The following is a 19,912-nucleotide window of genomic DNA, read 5'->3' as shown; positions in this document are numbered from 1 at the left end:
TAGAACTAAATAACTATTAACTTTAATAAATTATACCATATTCATTATAGTCTCAAAAATGTGTAAAAACACAATAGTTGTTATAATTTGTTATATTATAATCATATAAATATAATTTAAAAAATGATTTGAGAAGATATAATTGGGACGGTGTTTTTTCATTTCTATTTTTAATAATAATTATATTAAATTTATATGGTTTATTTTTTTCAATATCTTTTAAATGATAAATGGTATTTTGAAGAGTTATTTAACTAAATATTTAGGTCAGCGACTTTTAAGACCACTGAAAAGTCGGCGATTTTCAAAGGGACTGTAAAGTCGCCGAACAGCTATTATTATAATCTGTGCTTTGTAATTAATTTAAACCTAAAAAATAAAATAAACTAAAAACAACACTGGAAGATGGGTGTACCCTCATTCTTTAGATGGCTTGAAAAAAAATACCCCAAAATTATAGACGCATGCCAGGGATCGAACAAAACGGATCATACCGATTTGGACAGCCCGAATTTGAATGGGTTTGAGATTGACAACTTTTACTTGGACATGAATGGATTGATCCACCCCTGTTTCCATCCACAAGACCGTCCAGCCCCAGATACGATAGATGACATGCTGATAATGCTGAAGAGGTATTTGGACTATATCATTGACATCGTTCGTCCAAGGAAACTTGTATATATGGCTGTCGATGGGGTAGCTCCACGCGCTAAAATGAACCAGCAAAGAGCAAGAAGATTTAAAGCAGCACGCGACGCGCAATCTAAAGAAGAATATGATGAACAGAAAAACATCACTTTGATTCAACAGGGCCATTCCCCCATAGCAATCAAACCAACTTTGGATTCGAATTGTATAACACCGGGAACCGTGTTTATGGAGAGAGTAACAGAGACGTTAAAGGAATACGTTAAAGAGCGGATTTCGACATCTGCCTATTGGAAGAAGTTAGTAGTGATAATCAGTGATGCTTCTGTGCCTGGGGAAGGTGAACACAAGATCATGGAATACATCAGAAAGCAGAAGGATCAACCAAATTACAATCCAAATATACATCACTGTATCTACGGACTTGACGCCGACTTAATCATGTTGACACTCGCTACACATGAAAGAAAGTTCAGTATCATAAGAGAACAAGTCTTCTTTGAACACGTTCCTTGTTATATCTGCGGACAACAAGGTCATGCGCCAGACAGATGCTCTCACAAAGGTGAAATAGGTGCAATGGACCCAATTCGGAAGCCATTTTTGTTTTTACATTGTCACATCTTGAGAGAGTATTTATCGAAAACGATTCGGATTGAAGGATTCGACTTCGAACGAATCATCGATGACTTCATCTTCTTCTGTTTCTTTGTTGGGAACGACTTTCTTCCACATTCGCCTTCACTTGAAATCAGAGAAGGGTCCATTGACATGTTAATGGAAGTCTATATGAAGTTCTTACCTGAGAATGGGTATCTTACCGACTCTGGAACACTCAACGCGACACATGCGAAGAACTTCATGTCTCTTGTTGGTCAGCGAGAGCAACGAATTCTTCAAAGTAAAAGTGAGAAGGAGAGCCGTTTTCGTATCAATAGAAAGGGTAAAATGATTCGTGAATTTGACGATAAGATATCAGCGGTATTAGGGAGTGGTGAGGATCAAGCAATTAAAGACTTGAAGCTCAAGCACTTGAAGCTCGACAAAGAGAATTTCCTCAAAGGGATTGAGAAAGAAGAAAGCGAAGATATCAATTACTCGATGAATGGATATCAGGCGAAGTACTATGCGTCGAAACTCAAAATCGAATACCCGAGCGAAGCTATGACTCAACTTGTCAATGAATACTTTATTGGTCTCAGTTGGGTGTTGAAGTATTATTATCAGGGGTGCCAATGCTGGGATTGGTACTTCCCTTATTTGTACGCGCCGTTCATTGCGGACGTCGCGACGTATCTTGACAACACACTTGAACCCAAATTTGAGTTGGGGATTCCATTCAAACCAGTCGAACAACTGATGTCTGTGTTACCCCCGCGATCGAAAGAGTGTGTTCCCATGCTCTTTCGAGACATCATGAACTCCACGACTTCTCCAATTAAAGAATTTTATCCCGAAAAGTTTGCGATTGATATGAATGGGAAGACACAAGAGTACTTAGCCGTCATCCTATTAAGTTTCATTGACCAGAATAAGTTGCTGGAAGTCTTAAAACCACTTGAGAAACAACTTCAAGGACAGGAGTTTAAACGGAATATGAGGTGGGGAGAGTCTTTGATATTCTTCTCGAAAGAGAACCCAAAGTTTGCCGAAGCGATCAACTCATTTACTGGGAGTGTGAAAAGTATGTGGGATATAATTAAAGACACCATTTCCGAAATCCGAGGCGAGGACGAGAAGGTCGATTTGTCAAGGTACGGCGAAACTGCTTATGAACTGAAGAACGACGTCAATGGGGTGTCGGGTGTGTTACTTCCTTCTGAAGAAATGTGTTTGTGTCAGAACGGAGAGAACGTATTTGTCTGTGCATACTCGAACCCAATCTATGACCCAAATCATCTCTTCATATCAAAGTACTTAGATGGAGAAACAATCCAAATCCCTGAGAAAGTTTTAGACGACATTAACAAAAGGAATCGACACTATCAAGTTGATGAATACATTCCAAAGAGAAGAGAACCGTATTATCGTGGAGCGAGAGAATCGTCATATAGAGACAGAGGATATCAAAATACGACTAATCGTCATAATTATTACCAACAACCACAACAACAAATACCACCACAACAAATACCATTACCACCACAACAACAAATACCACCACAACAAAACGTCCCAGAACCGAGCTTGGAAACGTTTGGATCTGTCCAGGAAAATGTTATGGACTTTGCTGAGAACCCATACAACCAATGGACTGCACCAAGACAAATAGGACACTATACCCCACCACAATACCAAAATGCGAAAATGAACGATCATAAACAACAACAAATGATATATGACACAAGACCAGTGGATCAAAAAAGCAGTGGAGCTGCGTCTGGATATTACAAATACTGATGATTGATTTTTTACGATTTCTCTAGTGAACTGTACATACATAACACATCAATTACTCGGGGAAAAGCGGCTCTTCATATTCGTTGAATGAATTCCCTTCAAACTTTTTCCTCATGACCTGCGATGGACGCGTTGTCCATGGCAATGCTGTAAGTTGCCACTCCCGCTTCTTTCTTGAGTCTTCTAAAGCTTTTTCTTTCAGTGTAACATACTCTTTGAGGGTCATTATATGACCAGTCATGATGTATGGTGTCTCACTTTCTGCTTTTGGGTGGTGCTGTGTCACCAATTTTGCATAGTTCACAACACGTTCTGCAAGCTCTTTCTTCACCTTTTCTTGGTCTTTTCGATCATCAAAGTAACACTGGGAAACGGACTTGGAGGCACCTCCTGAACCTTCTTGTAAAGTCTTCTGATGTTCGACACTTGTTTGTAATCGAGAGAATGAAGGATCAATTCGGTTCTGTGTTTCTGGTCGTTTGACCACTGTTGAAGATGGCACTTGGCCTTTTTTAGTGTCATCATTCCCCTCATTAACATCGTCTTTATCCATTAAACCAACTTCAGAACATTCTTGTGGTGTAAGTTGTGTATTTCTGATGGGAGCTGTCAACTCGATTTCCTCCATTTTTTGCACCAAACCATTTTCTTTGTTTTCAATGGGATCTTCTTCATATAAATTCTCTTCCACAAAGTTGAGTTCTGGAAAGTCTTCTAATCTCTCTCTTGCCTTTTGTTCTTGTGAGATATAAGAGGGAAGTGTCTCTTCACCCATTTTTGTGTTTGATGGTGTGACATGGTCATATGTGACTGTCTGATACTCCTCTCCTCTTTCTTTCATATCTGAAGTCCGTTTCACGTCTTGAGACTTTTTGAATTCTTTTGAATGATTGTGGTCATCACTTTTATGACTCTTTTTCGTGTGTTTCTCAAGTTCTATTGGTGTTAGCATCTTACAACTATAACAAAACATACTTCTATTCGCACACAACGGACATACGGTACTTCCATGACGCTCTTTTTGATGCTCAACAAGCACCTCAACACTCTCAAACGTCTTGTTACACTCATGACATATCGCAGACATCATCTCTCTGATTCTCTTTTCTAACTCACAGCTATTTGTCGACATCCCAATCTCAGGAAACTTGAAGACACCACCTCTCTTCAAAGTCGCTCTTATAAACTCCTCATCTCTTCGTCTTCCACTTGCTATAAGAAGGTCTTTAAATTCCTTTTTGCATATTTTGCACCAAAAGTTCCTCTTAAGAAATCGCTGTTTCATGAGACACTCCAAACACACCAAATCATGTTCGCACCCGTTCAATATGATAAGACTTGGAGCTTTCTTACACACCATACACATTCGAATCGTCCCCATCCCTTCTTCTGTTTTTCTAGTTTCTTTTCTATAATCCTAACTATAATAATATTTTTATAATTCTTTAACACTTTACTCTATTACTTTAATTATAAATTATTAAAAAAAAATTAGTAATAATTATAATAATTATTATTATATCAGTTAATATAAGAATTAACTCTCCTTTATACTATAAATGAACTAGATATCTAATTATCAAGCAAAAAACGACTTCACAAAGCAATTGACTTCATCTTGTGACACTGAACGATTTAATAGTCTCAAGCAATTTCTTTCCTTCTTCTGTTTCGAAGTGTTTTCTGACCGGTTCGATGATGTCATTAATGAGTCCTGCGACATCTTCTTTCAGTTGTTTTTTGTCCATTGTCTTAAACTCCTCTGCGAAGGTCGGGGTAGCTATTAAAGCGACACCTTTCTCGTCTTTTTGACCGAACTCGGGGCAGACTTCCTGGAACGTATATTCCTTTCCGCACAATTTAGCCTTTCCCAAGAATGGTAAAATGATGTATCTAATATACTCGAAGACGGGGTTCTCCTTCACTTCATCCGTGCAAAAGGCCTTCATCATTTTCCTCTTAATTTCGTCGAAGGAGTCATCCATGAAGATAGCGGAGTCGGGGATCGATTTACTCATCTTTCCAGCTTTTGGTCCTTTCAACCCCATTAACATGTGATGGGACAAAATGATTGGAGACGTCTTTTTCATGGTAGCGGCATACTCTCGCGCTAACATATTCACCTTGCGCTGGTCAAGACCAAGTTGGCAGATGTCGACATTCATCTCGAAAATGTCGGCGCATTGCATACAGGGATAGAACAACTGCGATGTGGTCAACGCCTCTTTCTCGCCTCTTCCCATGATCTGGGAACATCGAGTAATCCGATTCACGGAGTTTTTGGTCGCGACATCCAAGACCGTCGGCCAGTAAGTCTTACTGTTTTGAATCAAGTCGGACGCCCATATAAATTCGGCGGCATCTTCTTTCAATCCACACGCTTTAAACACTTCAATAAAGTACTTCCCAAGAACCCTAATCTTCTCAAGATCACCTCCCATCTTATGGTTCAATTGCGCAAACCAATCGGCAATGTATATCTTAAACTTCCCACCACATTCATATAAAGTGTTTGCGTTGTGTACAGTCAGAATGGCTTGAGCAATGTGGATCCGTCCAGATGGTTCAAATCCATTATATGCTACAAAGTTCTTCTTTTGGACAAGCATCTCGTGGAGGTCCTTTGTCGTGTCACACTCCTCAGCTATGCTCAACATCTTCTTCATTCGAACATCAATTTCAGCGTCAGTGAGTCCACTTGGATATGCGGTTGCCATTACTGTGGGTTTGAAGTTGGTTAGGGTTTATCCTTTTTTTCTTGAGGAATTTTTTGCAGATTTCCTCAGCGTTGAATCAATAAACATTTTTCGGTTTAAAAGGTGCAAAACATTAGAAAAGTTATTACTGAAAAATAAGTGATATCGGAAATAAATTATTCAAAAAACAAGAAAAGAATTAAAGTTGCGACGATAAAACAAATTGAAGAAGAGTAAACAATTAATAACTTTGGAACCGCGTTCAGTTCAACTTCTGCCACACCGCGGAGTTGACCTTAAGCCCAGAACCAAAGGCGAGTTGCAAAACGTTGTCTCCTCTCATCAAATATTTGCATCGTTCGATGAACATCAACTCGTACCAAATAGACGCAGAAGAGGTGTTTCCAAATCTGTACAAACTCGCTCGAGACGCCAAACAATCTTCATCAGAAAGCCCAAAATTCTTCTGAATTCCGTCAATAACACCACGTCCTCCAGCATGAATGCAGTAACCCTGGAACGTCTCAGAGACGTCGGGAATGTATGGCTTGGCATTCTTTCTATACTCGGCATTTGTCATTCTTTTAATATAATCAATTCCATATTTGAGCAACTCTTTGTATGTCAAAACTTGTGGGAAAAGGATTGACAAGTTCTTTGCAAGTGCCTTAGAGACACAAGTAACCAACTGTCTTCCAAGGGCAATACCCTTTTCTCCACATTCGTCCTCAGACTGAAAGACAACATTATAACTTTCATCATCAGACGACCTGTTCACTCTGACTAAATTGGTCAATTCATACAGGGCCTTTCTTTTCATTGATGATTTATTCGAAAGAAGAATAGCAGCACCTCCTAGTCTAAACAATGTGTATGGTAACAATCTCGATCTTTCATTTCCATAGTACAATGAATGTGTGATGTTTTCTGTTGAAAAAACAAGAACATTGCTATTTGAATGCGAAGCTAAAAAGTCTTTTGCCAAGTCAATCGAAATCAGTCCTGCGGAGCAACCCATACCTCCAAGAGAGAAGTTTTTGCAAGTGTCTCTCATTTTGTAGTGATTCATAATCATCGCAGACATGCTTGGTGTTGGACAAAACAATGAGCAGTTGGTAATGACACAGTCGACATCCTTAGGACTTATTTTGGTTTGTTCGAACAACTTATCGCATGTGTTTGTCGCAACGAGCATCGCCTCTTCTCTTGACAATTCCATTGTTGGTCGAATGAGTTCCTTTTGGTGGAATACTTTAGGGAAGTATGTGTGCTCTCCTAATCCTGTTCTCTTAGCAAGTTTCTCCACAAACTCAACACTTTCTGGTTTAAAAGCAGGTGTGAGCGGGCCTTGTATGTTCGAGTTTGGTACTTCATACTCCTCAGGTAATTCAGCTACAGTAAAGTCGACCAAGTAGACATGGTGGGTAACAGCGTATTTGTAAATGACTCCTCCAAGAATAACAACAGCAGTGGATAGAGCCAAAACAAATCCTATGGTGTTTTCAGAACTGAACAGTTCTTCCCCTGTAAAGAACGTGAGCACAAAAGTGACCCAAGCATACATCGCAAAGAGTAATAAAGCCATTGGGATAGCTTGGATAAATCGAGTGAGAGGTTTCTGCCTCTTCACACTCTTTTTCAAAGAGTCAAGGGCTGGGTTTTGCTCTCCGGCATGAGTTGGGTACCAGTATTCATGAAGTGATGCAGGTTTTTCAGCCATTTTGTTTGCTTATCCTTCGTTTTTCAAGTTCTTTATATGTCCCTCGTTCCATCACCAGAACTTGATTTTTATTATTGAAAGGAATTACTCAAACATTTTTTAGTTGCGGGATTTGTATGTCATTTCTCGGGGTGGGTTTTATTTTCTCACCAATTTCATATTAAAAAGAAGTTTAAACAAGGTTAGGAGAAGCTTAGCCATTTAAACCATATTATTATGGTTAAATTATAGTTTATTGTCGTTGAATTTTAATTGTTATAATAAAAAAGGATTTAAAAAATAAAATAGAGTGTTAATCTAAACTTAGATTTTCTGCTTCAGAGCTGATAACTATAAATATAGTTAATTTTACTAATATTGAATGGGTCCAACCACATTTTTAAAGTATTTTTATTACAATAATACCTTTTTCAATTAAAAATAAAGTTACAATGTTATTATATTAGTTATATTTTTAACCATACAAAGTAGTTTAACAGTTTAATTGTTTTTTAATAATTTGAAATAAACATTTTAAATGAATCCAAAGATTGAAATTACCAATTCGATTGTTTTTTTAGAAAAAAGCCACAAAAGGGCGGTCATAATTCAGAAATAGTTGAAAAATGAAATGATTGGGGACAAATCACAAATATGAAAACCGTTTTATGTGTTTTTTAATAAAAGCTTGATGGTTTATTAAAAAAATTCAGGAAAAATAGTGAATAATAAATAATGCCGAACAAAAAGAGAAAAAAGTAAATTTGTTACAAAATTGTTCAAATTGTCGGGATTTAAACTCCGCAACAGTTTAAAAAAGACAGAAATGATTTTGTTATATTATAAGTATAGTTTTGTTATTGTTTGTGAATAACCATAACGGTAGATTTGATACGACACAACAGTTTTAAATAAGAATGAGGATTTAAACAGTCCAACAAATATTATGTTAGTTTATAAAAATGTTTTATAAAACAATTGTTTATCACATTTAAAATTTTTTCACAAATATATTTTTTTATTTAATACTTATTATTAAAAATAGTAAATAATGAAATTACTATTAATTTACTTTAGAATATAAAATAAATCAAATAAAATGTTTATTATAACAATTTTTTTATTAAATGAAAAATTATTATTTTAAAGTAATACTATTAAAATTATATATTAGTTTTAATTATAATATATATATTATTTTAAATATATTTATATTAACATACTAAAATAACCTTTTTATTATCTACCATTAATTATAACAAATATTATCATATACAATAATTCAAATGACAATAATTATATTTATTAAGTTAAAAAAACCAATAAACCTATACTTTGTAAAAACATTTAAAACGAAAAAAGACGAAAACTTTAAAATACAACTTATTAAACAACAAATTGGAGTTGAGTAAAGTTCATGAGAAGAAAAATGACAAAAATCCCCTCGACATAACAATGAATAGTATAAAAATAGAAACAATAAGAACATATAGTAAATGAATTATAACGAATTACAAAACAAACCATACCAATAATAAATGCCACTCTTGAATTATTGCGACGAAAATCCACTTTCTTTGAGATAGAAATAATCCCGTTTTTGAACGTCTCTTCGCTCTCATTTTTCCTATGAGAAATCTCATGAACTGAATATTCAGAATTGGTATTCATGGCATCACCGTCAACTTGTTACCGCATAGTTATGCTTGGGAAAGGTGCTGTTGGGAAGACGAGTATATCGACCCAAATGGTATCTGGTATCTTCAAGACCCTATACGAGCCGACAATTGAAGATTCTTTTAAGACGTCTGTAGATTTAGAAGGGGAGGTATGTACATTAGAGATCCTTGACACGGCTGGACAAGATGAATACAATAGTTTACGGGATCAATATGTTAAAATGGGAGATGGGTTCATCATTGTCTATTCCATCATTGAGCAACAATCCTTTTTCGACGTGAATATCTACAAAGATGTGCTTCACGTTCTTCTCGGAAAGAGTCAAGAAGAACACGTTAACGCTTGTCTCTGTGCTAACAAACTCGACTTGGAAGAGTATCGCGTCGTACCCACAGAGAACGGCGCGGCTCTCGCAAAGGAACTCGGTCTCATCTTTTATGAGGTCTCCGCTAAGACAAACATCAACATCGCCGAAATGTTTAAAGCACTGTTGAAGGTCATTAAGGAGGACAGAATACTCAACGAAGCTAAAAGACCACAGGAAGAACAGAAAAAGAAGAAATGCCTTCTCTTCTAGAATTGTATTTTGTTATTCAAATTGTTATTCGGGTGGGTAACATTTTTAATTTAGTTGTAGGTAAATTATACCATTTACTTTTACTATCGAAGAATATATTGTATTATTATTATTATAGTTTATTGGTAATTGAAATGATAAACTTTATTATTATATATGGGTATTAAATCATATTGTATTATTTATCATTTACTACAGTATTTACTATTTGTTACTAGACAAAGTTAAAAATGGAGATTGAGTGTTTAGTTTGTTTATAATAAATTAATAATAACATTATAGAAAACACTTTTTTCTTGAAAACAACTTTCAAAGTTTCAGTTTATTAATGAAAAAAAAACAATTCCCACAAGAAGTGCCGAATTGTTGTCAAAAAATGATTTTAGTAAAATGAAAATTTTTGTTTTTTTAGAAAACAACTAAAACTAAAAAAAACAACTAAAAAACAAGATAAAAAAAATCTATTTATCTCATTTTTTTCAAAGAATGGAAAGAAAGGCGATAAAAACGAGAAAAATGCCAGAGACTTGCTGAGGAAAAAGTAATTTTGGTTGTTAGAGACGACGAAAACGGAATGAAGGCAAATCTTGATGAAGAAGAGAAACTATATACAAATAGTATTGAAGCTATACTATATAGTAAAAATGGATGTGTAAAATGGTTGAATGAAAAAAAGGAAATAAAACTGGATAAAGCATTATGGTGAACATATTACTTATAGTGTTGATGGTTTTGGTCCCGCTGATCCTTTTGGCTTGCAACCTTTATATTGTCGTGTATTTCCAACATCCCGAAGAGAAAGGAATGACTTGGGTGTGGCGGATCTTAATCATCTTAGCTTTGGAACTACTCGAACTCTCCGTGTGTATGGTACCTGCCGACGTATTAAACGCAGGACCCCCCGACGGAGAAATTCCAATGGAAATTATTTGGTACGTCATATATTACACATTAATCGTCTTTGCAGCGATCATTTTGCCGTTTGGATTGTGTTGGTATAACCAAGACGAAGACAACACATTCTGTAAAAAGCTGATCTTATCTATCGTCTTTGCCCTCATCTTCCTACTCGTCTACGCAGTTTTTTCTGTCATATTTTATATCATCTTTGGAGTCGCCGAGATCGAAGTCAACTACGAGAGTAAACAAATGGCAGACATCGGTACCTTTAACCTCGACAATTTATTAAGCCAAAATGTCAGACTTAAAGACTTGAGCACAACCACAATTTCCTTCAGAATCTCCCCCGTATTGTTTTTGATAGCCGGTGTGAGTACAATCGGTTATGTGTTGGTCCTTATCTTCGGCGGGTTGGGCCTCGGCGCGTTACCTGTTGGTCTCATCTTCGATTTTATTAACCGTCCAGTCCCATTGAAGGAACCTCAGATCAAGGAATACACCAAATTGATTGGAGAGAGGGCTATGGCGATGTTAGACGAGAGTAAAGAGATCAAGACGGTCAGGGGGATATCCTCGAGAAAAAAGTACCAAGAGTTCCGCGAGGAGGTATTTATCTTGGATAAAGGATTAAAGACGTTAAATAAACGAAAGGCGAAGTTGGGCTTCTTATGGGGATATATAGCTATAGGATTGGGTGTTATAGCTTCTATTGTGTCATTGCTCTGGATTGTCCAATTAGTCATTTGGACGATTTTAAGGATCTTCCCGTTGATCGATTGGGTCATGCAATTCTTGACTGGGTCGTTGTCGTTTTTGGGAGCGATTGTTTACGGTGTGCTTGCAATGTATTTGTTGGCGTGTGTGTTCAAAGCCGTGACGTATGTTGGGTTCAGATTTGCGCTTGGTATTGCGTTCTATCCATTTGAGGTCGGAGGAACTTATATGAACGCATTCTGCTTTAACACGATACTACTTATTTTGACGGCATTTGGTGTGATCCAATTTACTTCAGAGACATTCCCAGAGTTCATTGCTGGGACTTCTTTACAAAGTTTGTTTTACTTGATCCAAGATATATGTTATATATATCACAAATACTAAGATACTCATGCGTAGCTTTCATGGGTGACTCAATCACTCAAATGCGTTATGTGAAGTACGTCTACAAATATGCGCCATTTGTGATGCCCGTTCTGTGTGTCTTAATGATCATCTTCATGATTCTCTCAAAATGCCTCTGCAAACACAAGAAAGACAAAGACCCACTGGATATTTGTCTGGAGACTATTGCACCAGAAAAGGTTAAGGGGAAGGAGGAAAAGAAAGAAAAAAAGGAAAAAAAGGAAAAAAAGGAAAAAAAGGTTGACACCGAGGTTAAAAATAAGTAAACTCTACTCGCTTTAAAGCGAGGATTTTTTATTTTGTTCTAGTATATTTTATAGTACTTTTATTTATAACACATGGTTAATAGATGCCAAAACAAAGTACAAATTATATTCTAATTATTTATAGAAACTATACTTATTATAGTAAAAATACAATACAATATAGTAAATACTGTGAATACAAAAATCAGTTAGAAGAAACACCATAGAGAAGCGGCCATTTGTCTTGATTCTTCTTCATTTGAGTTTCTTCGAATTCCGAGATTTCTTCTTGTGTGGGAAGTCGATCAGCTAAAGTTTTTCTAGCGAATTTGACGAGTAATACTGAAGAAATAGTGTAGAAAATTACACCAGCGAATAAGCACCAACAGCCACTTGTTAGTTCAGTCTTTACTTCGAAGCAAGTCTCATGACCGTCTTTAATAAATTCTTCAGTGGAGAAGTATTTGGCTATTATAGAGTCGACAGACATCCCACTTCCACCTAATGGAACATCACAAAATGGTTCGACCATGAAGGCTGCGAATTGTGATAATTCTAAAACAGCGGCTATGACTGATATAATAAAGACATCAATACAAGACCACGCATATAATATCTCACACACCGTAAACATCATATTTTGTATTCGACGAGTCATTGGGACTAACCACAAGACTAACATACAGATCATATGGACCATGGGAAGTGTAACTATTGTTATGAAATAAGTCACTTGGATAAAGAGAACAACAAAACTCTTTGGCTCTCGAGTGGCAGCAGGGAAGTTGACGCCAAGATCCATCACAGAGAAGTTACGAGTGTGCTCGAAATTCAAAATATCAAAGGCCCAGCCAGCTAAGCCTAAAAAGTTGAATGAGAAGGACTCGAGGAACATCCCAAGAATTACTAAGAACATTGCTATTAGGATCAACACAATTAATCCATATTTGATCAAGAAGTTGCGACGAGTTGAAAAGAGTGACTTGTAGATTTTGGCATCGGCACCGATATTATCTGATGGATTTGAGAGTATGTAGTTGTGTAAAAAGACCATAAAATGTGACAAGAACAACGACATCAAAGTCCCTAACATCAGTGTAGTAAACCCTAACTCGGGATTCACATACAAATCAATTGCGACGTTTGAGTGGACGTTCTCCGGGTGATGGAGGGGGAGTTTTAAGTCGAAGAAGAATGCCATAGTCATGAGAGTCATAACGTATGAGTCAAGGAAAGACCATTTCCCTAATCTATATATTACTATTAATGTATTAGAATGCAATTACTATAAATAGAAACAAACGCATCTAAGACACTAAGGATCTTACCTCGATATTTGGGAGTCAATAAAGTGCTTGGCATCAACCAACAGACTAACATCATAACTAATTTGGTATACGGCCATATCCCAGAAAAGATCAGAATTAAAGAACTGAGAGCATAGACCTTTGCAGTCCACATGTCTGTGACTGTATCGACTAATCCAAACTCGGACATTTCAAAACTCATTTCGTTTGTGTTTCCAAGGACTAAATAGCCAAATACAGTAGCGCCTGTTCCCGTGTTTGAAATGATGAAAATGGACATATTAATAAATATAAGAAGGGGAACTATAACGCGCAAGAAGATGGTAATTCGACTGTCTAAAAATAGCGAGGCGCCCCCATCATCTGTTCTTAAAAACTGTTTACATATCCATGTGACTCGATGTGTCACTCTTCGAATTACACCGACCTTCTCACTACTTGCTTTCTCTAATAGATCTTCCGTGTCATTTGAATTGTCATTTGAGTTCTTACAAGACGCGTGTTCAGAGTTCTGTTGAGAGTTTGGTTGTGCTATTTCGGGAGTTCTCAGATGCATTTCTTTTGCTTGAATTTTCTTCTCCCTCCTCCATGTGTAGACAAAGAAGACTATAGCTACTAAACTAAAAACAGAACCAAACACTATGGCCGATACCAATGAAGCTACAGAAGCATGCGGATCATACCCTTTAAATGGTTCATCCACTATCACTTCACACGTCTTCTCTTTAGCTTCATCTATTCCAGTGTTAATCGCTGGCACTGCAAACTCGTTGATAATACCATCTACTAACATGGGAAATGAATCATTGTAATTGAAAATAAAGACGTGGATGAGAGAATTAATGATGTCTTGTATTCCACTCTCTAAGTCCCCAGAAGAGCTGTGAATGGTTATGTTCTCTAATATAGTGTTTATACCTAATATGGGTATCCCACTCCCATTCTGCATCAATGCACCCCAACACGTCATGTTCTCTATCATCGAATTACTATAAGTCTCTAGCTTCCCATTTTCTACAGACAATTGAAGCCGTCCATCCAATAAATTGTTCTTAACTTGGACATCAAATTTCAAATCTTCATTTAGGGTTTTACCATTAGAAGTAACTACATCACTCTCGATAGAAACGTTTAACTTCATCTTTAAGAGAATACCTAATTGATCCAATTTCGATGCTAACCGGACTTGGTAGTCACAGTTCTGTTGGCGAGTACAAAGACTCTCTTTGTTAAAAAAGATCATACGAAGGGGTTCGAACAAGTCTAAGAAGGTAACGGTATTCAATCCATTTAAAGACAAATAGTTGATACCTATTTCTACCGTCCCATTGCTGATGTTTGTGAACTGCAAATTTTCAATGAGGTTTCGAGTTAAATAGGGGAAGGTGTCCTCTTTGCTCCCAACTACAAACTCGCCGGTTTGGTGTGTGAATCGCTCAATTAATTTGTTTATGTTGAGTTCTGTGTCTGACATGAGTAACTCATTTGAGATGTAACCGATGACATCGACTATAGAACTCTGAGTCAAATTGACTTTACCAATTGGGTTGATCTTAATATCAATGGGTTGAGTCCCATTAATGAATTTTTCTGTGTAATTTGTGTTTAAATTATCGAAGAGGGTATCCAATTTGTTCTCAATTAATGCATCGAGTTTATATAAATTGGCGTCTAAGACTTTTTGGAAAAGAGGGAGAAATGTCCCCAGCGCCGTATTGATTAATGCGATTTTGGTTCGATCAGAAACACTACAATCAGTACACTTGGCTTCTGCAACAGCTTCTTTAGTATTCAAGTCAATGTGTAAGTCCGCAGTTGTTGAGTCGATCAAGTGGAATTGTTTAAAAGTGTATGTGTGGAACATTAAATCAAAAGTGACAGCAACATCGACAAATTGAATTTCTAAGTACCCAATTTCCTTGTCATTTTCTTCTTTAAGAATCGGCCCTCTGCCGTGTAAATTGGATAAAATAAGTGATGTATTAATTCCTTGAGGAGCATTGATATCATTCACTTCACCTTTAATGTCTTTGAGCTTTAAATTATCAAAGACTAAATATGGAAAGTTCAAACCCTGAAACACTACAGACCCGTTGAGATCTAATGTGAAGGTCATTGAACTTAAGAAACAATATAAGTCACATAACTCTTCTTCAGTGGATGAGGACGACTGACTCTGCGAATATGAAAAGGTCAAGAGGAGAAGAAGAGCTACAAATTCAAACATCGCAATTTCTTTTGTTAAATTGCGGAGTTCCTTAAAGGGTTTTTACTTTCTATATTTAAACTATATTTAAATGCCTATCTCGACTGTCATCTTTGAATAGAACAATATTTATCACGTGAAATCGTTTTATTCAAATTGTTCGCATTAAAAATAGGTTTATAGAAAATAAGTCGATAGCTAAAAGTTTTCTGAACAATTTAAGATTTTTGAAATGTTTTGTTAAGTAAAAAACGACTCTTCGGAAGTTTTTATCAGAACAAGATTGTTGTTCTTGAATTAAATTATTACATTTCAATTTTTTCTTTGTCTTATAAAAAAATACAATAGTTTATAATTAAAAGTTTCATAATCTTTTCAACGAAAAAACTGTCGTTAAAACATGTTATTCAATGATAATAAAGATTTGCCTAATATAATGGGAAATTAATTGGCATAATTTGTAGTATTTTTATGATAAAAACAACAAAATTCTTTTAAAAAACAATATGATTAAAGTTACTAATAGTTGTAACCATCTTTTTATTTAAGAATTTATTAAATATTTATTAGTCTTAACATCATTCAATCCCGAATTGTTTAATATAGTTTTATTTTCATTTTTAAACTATTTATTTCATTTTTTCTCAAAATTATTTTTAATAATATTAAAATTATAACTTTATTTTATTAATATTATAGTTTATTTCATATAAATTAAACAATAACATTAAAACCATAATATTGATTTTTTTTTAACAAAAATTATTATAAAAAAAAATATTGGATCATTATAATTATAGTATAATTATAATAATGGATGGTTTCATCAATCAATTAAAAATATACTATATAAAAATAAAAATAAAACTAAATTAATAATACTACAAATTAAACTATACAATGTTAAATACTAAACTAGAAAACATAAAATGGCATTAACGTCGAGTCGGCTCCGTGAGTTATTTGGTGAGTATATGATTCCTGGTGAGGTTCACCTTCTTCCTGATGATATGAAAACAATAATATTAGAAGAAATGGGAGGGAGTGTGATATGGGATGGTGTTGAGGAAGTATCCGAAACGACTTCCATTTTTGGGGTTTGTAAAGGGGATGATGAAACCTTTGAAGTAGGGCATCTGTGGTTTGACGAATTAATTAAAAAAGCAATTGAGAAGTATGGGGAAGTCTTTTTAAGACTCAACAAAGTTGCGCTTCTCGATTCCGAATGGATGAATGGGTCCCTCTCTATCCACAATTCGCGTGATGCGCTGACATTACTTCAAGCATCTGAGCGTGCAAACATTTCACTCGACAGTCATTCCCCAAATGAACTAGAAATAGTACAGTACGTGAGTATCAACCCCAATCAAGAATTCAGATGTTTTGTGATACAAAATACTTTGTGTGCTATCATTCAGAGATATACCGATATATTCACCTCTTCAATCGAAAAACAAAAAACTCAAATTGTGACTGCAATTTGCTCGTTATATGATAATATGCATCAGACCAATCTCAATATTGAAAATTGTTTGTTTAATACTAGTAATGTACTAGTAATGTATCTATATATCTATCCTCAAAGAAATATAGTTTTTTAACTATATATTTATAACTCTATAGATTGATACTATTTGAATAACAATATATATTGTTACTAAATAATATTATCTATTACAAAAAAATAAACTGACAGACAGACACTTTCGATGTGATGGTCAAAGGAGACAAAGCAACTTTAATCGACGCCGACGAATTGGACGAGTACCACACCAAAAACACATTGGAAGGTTTCAGTACACTCGATGAGATCAAAGAGGCTAAGGTAAAACCAGTCTTCTTATATGTTAAAGAACAAAATCAGGTCCAACCTTCAGTTAAACTGTTCCAAGGAATCCCACAAGAATTCTTCAATGACAAAGTCATTGAAACGTTTAACAAGGATCCAAAGAAGCTTGATAATATGAATATAGATTGAGGTATGGTCTTAGTTTAGTATAAATATGGTTTTTGTTATTTAGAAATAAATGTTAATTTTGTTGTTCTATTTTTTTAATTTTATTTATAATAAATAGTAAAAAAAACAATCGAATTATTACAAATTGTAATTTACAATTATTATTATATAATAATAATGGTATTGATAATTAAATTAATAATATAGTATGAAAAAAAATTAATCACTTTTTTGAAGTTTTGAAAAAAATAACAAAAAAATGTTTAAAAAAAGAAAAATAGTAAATATACTTATTTATAAATTATATTGAATTACCTCAAAAAACAAAATTAATATGAGATCTGATGGGCGGAAAGAGAACACTTTTCAGGGTGGAAAAAACTGAGAAATTCAATTGTCAAGATGGCAATGGAAGAGGAAGACAAGGTGAAAGTACTCGACGAGGAGGAGATCTCCATCCTGAAGGCTTACAACCGTGGCCCATATGCCGAAACAATCAAGAAGCTTGAAAAGGACGTTTCCGATTTGGCTAACGAAATCCACTCGCTGGTCGGTATCCAGGAAAGTGACACCGGACTTGCTCCAGTTTCCCAGTGGGACTTGAACGGCGACAAAAGATTGATGGAGGAACAACCCCTCTTGGTTTCTCGTTGTGTGAAGGCAATGCCAGAAGCGCGGGAGCCAAGATACGTCATCTCCATCAAGGAGTATGCCAGATTCGTTGCTGGGAAGTCGGCAAAAGTTGACAAAGACAGTATTCAAGACGGAACCAGAATTGGCGTCGATAGAGGAAGGTACGAAATCAAGATGGCTCTCCCGCCAAAGATCGACCCGTCTGTCTCTGTCATGCAGGTTGAAGAGAAACCCGATGTCACTTACAAGGACATTGGTGGATGCAAAGAGCAGATCGAGAGAATCAGAGAAGTTGTTGAATTACCTATGCTACACCCAGAAGCGTTTGAGAATTTGGGAATCGATCCACCAAAGGGTGTGTTGCTTTATGGCCCACCAGGAACTGGTAAAACATTGTTGGCAAGAGCTGTTGCAAACCGAACAGAGTCTACCTTTGTAAGAGTCATTGGATCGGAGTTGGTTCAGAAGTACGTTGGAGAAGGAGCCAAGATGGTGAGAGATTTGTTCGATATGGCTAAAAGCAAAAAGAGTTGCATCATTTTCTTCGATGAAATTGACGCGGTCGGAGGAACAAGATTCCAAGACGACACTGGAGAAAGTGAGGTTCAGAGGACCATGCTTGAGTTGATTAATCAATTGGATGGTTTTGATAAGAGAGGTAATATCAAGGTATTGATGGCGACTAACAGACCAGATACCCTTGATCCAGCACTTGTAAGACCCGGAAGACTTGATAGAAAGATTGAATTTGGGCTTCCAGACATTGACGGAAGATCCGAGATTTTCAAGATTCACACAAAGCCGATGAGTGTCGCGAAGGACATCAGATACGACTTACTTGCCCGTCTTACTCCCAACGCGACAGGTGCCGACATTCAGTCGGTCTGCACTGAAGCAGGTATGTTTGCCATCAGAGCGCGCCGTAAGGTGATCACTGAACGAGATTTCTTAGACGCGATCGACAAGGTCATCAAGGGATATCAAAAGTTCTCTGCCACACCAAAGTATTTGGCATACAATTAAAACGCTTTTCTGTTGGGGTTTTTGTTTTAAAAAACATTTTAAATAACATAATACGAAATGAAAAAGAAAAAACTCAAAAAGGTTTAACAAGGGGATGGAGTATATTACACCAGAAGGGTATCGCGTCGACGGTCGCCGACCGACTGAAATGCGTAAATGTGAGATGGAACTGGGTTTTGAGAAGTCTGCGGATGGGTCTGCTCGTGTTCGGATGGGGAACACGTTGGTTGAGGCTGTTGTCAGTGGACCGATGGAAGGGAAGAGGAGGAACCACGACTCGGCTGAATTGAAAGTCTTCTTTTCACAAGCGACTTTTGCGACGAGGAGGAGACGTGAGAGGATGTTTGACCGCAACATGGCGGAGACGTCTGAGTTATTAAAACAGATGTACGAGCAAGTAGTGTTAGTCAAACAGTTACCTGAGACGTCGATAGAAATTCGTGTTCAAGTCTTACAAGATGATGGGAGTGTTAATGCTGCAGCTATTAATGCGTGTACATTAGCATTAATTGATGCAGGTATTCCTATGAGTGATATTGTCTCATCGGCTGAAGGGGGGTACATCAGTGGTCGAATGGTTGTTGATATGGGAAAAGATGAAGAAAATGCGGGGACGGTCTTTAATGTTCATACTGCTGTTATGCATAACAGTGGTACTGTTGCTATATTGCAGACGGAAGGGAAAATGCCATTAAAGCGACTTGGGGAGTTGTTATCTGTAGTTGAAGAAGGTGCAAAGGAGGCGGGTATCCAGATGAAAGAGAAAATTATGGAATATGGGAACAAGGTGATGCAATACCAAAACATCTGATGAGG

The 19,912-nt window shown here is 36.3% G+C and overlaps 10 protein-coding genes across 10 annotated transcripts; 6 read left to right on the top strand and 4 right to left on the bottom strand.

Moving 5' to 3' along the window:
• Positions 1-405: 405 nt before the first annotated feature.
• On the top strand, positions 406-3,051 carry EIN_114230 (5'->3' exoribonuclease, putative; the record flags this gene model as incomplete). Its single annotated transcript, XM_004185577.1, has 1 exon — positions 406-3,051. One exon carries the CDS (start codon positions 406-408, stop codon positions 3,049-3,051), a length of 2,646 nt encoding a protein of 881 aa, XP_004185625.1.
• A 52-nt stretch (positions 3,052-3,103) lies between these two features.
• Positions 3,104-4,432, bottom strand: EIN_114220 (hypothetical protein; the record flags this gene model as incomplete). Its single annotated transcript, XM_004185576.1, has 1 exon — positions 3,104-4,432. The coding sequence occupies one exon, from the start codon at positions 4,430-4,432 to the stop codon at positions 3,104-3,106; it is 1,329 nt and encodes a 442-aa protein (XP_004185624.1).
• Positions 4,433-4,664: 232 nt separating this feature from the next.
• EIN_114210 (tyrosyl-tRNA synthetase, putative) lies at positions 4,665-5,768 on the bottom strand (the record flags this gene model as incomplete). Its single annotated transcript, XM_004185575.1, has 1 exon — positions 4,665-5,768. One exon carries the CDS (start codon positions 5,766-5,768, stop codon positions 4,665-4,667), a length of 1,104 nt encoding a protein of 367 aa, XP_004185623.1.
• Positions 5,769-6,009: 241 nt separating this feature from the next.
• On the bottom strand, positions 6,010-7,467 carry EIN_114200 (3-ketoacyl-CoA synthase, putative; the record flags this gene model as incomplete). The annotated part of the gene is made up of 1 exon (XM_004185574.1): positions 6,010-7,467. The coding sequence occupies one exon, from the start codon at positions 7,465-7,467 to the stop codon at positions 6,010-6,012; it is 1,458 nt and encodes a 485-aa protein (XP_004185622.1).
• A 1,648-nt stretch (positions 7,468-9,115) lies between these two features.
• Positions 9,116-9,703, top strand: EIN_114190 (hypothetical protein; the record flags this gene model as incomplete). Its single annotated transcript, XM_004185573.1, has 1 exon — positions 9,116-9,703. The coding sequence occupies one exon, from the start codon at positions 9,116-9,118 to the stop codon at positions 9,701-9,703; it is 588 nt and encodes a 195-aa protein (XP_004185621.1).
• A 699-nt stretch (positions 9,704-10,402) lies between these two features.
• Positions 10,403-11,991, top strand: EIN_114180 (hypothetical protein; the record flags this gene model as incomplete). Its single annotated transcript, XM_004185572.1, has 2 exons — positions 10,403-11,654; positions 11,720-11,991. 2 exons carry the CDS (start codon positions 10,403-10,405, stop codon positions 11,989-11,991), a joined length of 1,524 nt encoding a protein of 507 aa, XP_004185620.1.
• Positions 11,992-12,175: 184 nt separating this feature from the next.
• EIN_114170 (hypothetical protein) lies at positions 12,176-15,504 on the bottom strand (the record flags this gene model as incomplete). The annotated part of the gene is made up of 2 exons (XM_004185571.1): positions 12,176-13,220; positions 13,274-15,504. The coding sequence occupies 2 exons, from the start codon at positions 15,502-15,504 to the stop codon at positions 12,176-12,178; spliced, it is 3,276 nt and encodes a 1,091-aa protein (XP_004185619.1).
• Positions 15,505-16,412: 908 nt separating this feature from the next.
• EIN_114160 (hypothetical protein) lies at positions 16,413-17,461 on the top strand (the record flags this gene model as incomplete). Its single annotated transcript, XM_004185570.1, has 2 exons — positions 16,413-17,013; positions 17,184-17,461. The coding sequence occupies 2 exons, from the start codon at positions 16,413-16,415 to the stop codon at positions 17,459-17,461; spliced, it is 879 nt and encodes a 292-aa protein (XP_004185618.1).
• A 381-nt stretch (positions 17,462-17,842) lies between these two features.
• Positions 17,843-19,096, top strand: EIN_114150 (26S protease regulatory subunit, putative; the record flags this gene model as incomplete). The annotated part of the gene is made up of 1 exon (XM_004185569.1): positions 17,843-19,096. The coding sequence occupies one exon, from the start codon at positions 17,843-17,845 to the stop codon at positions 19,094-19,096; it is 1,254 nt and encodes a 417-aa protein (XP_004185617.1).
• Positions 19,097-19,190: 94 nt separating this feature from the next.
• On the top strand, positions 19,191-19,907 carry EIN_114140 (exosome complex exonuclease RRP41, putative; the record flags this gene model as incomplete). The annotated part of the gene is made up of 1 exon (XM_004185568.1): positions 19,191-19,907. The coding sequence occupies one exon, from the start codon at positions 19,191-19,193 to the stop codon at positions 19,905-19,907; it is 717 nt and encodes a 238-aa protein (XP_004185616.1).
• Positions 19,908-19,912: the final 5 nt, after the last annotated feature.

Source organism: Entamoeba invadens (genome assembly GCF_000330505.1).
Source record: "Entamoeba invadens IP1 unplaced genomic scaffold scaff_1105074725955, whole genome shotgun sequence".
Taxonomy (NCBI): Eukaryota; Evosea; order Mastigamoebida; family Endamoebidae; genus Entamoeba; species Entamoeba invadens.
This window is presented reverse-complemented; position numbering and strand designations above follow the sequence as displayed.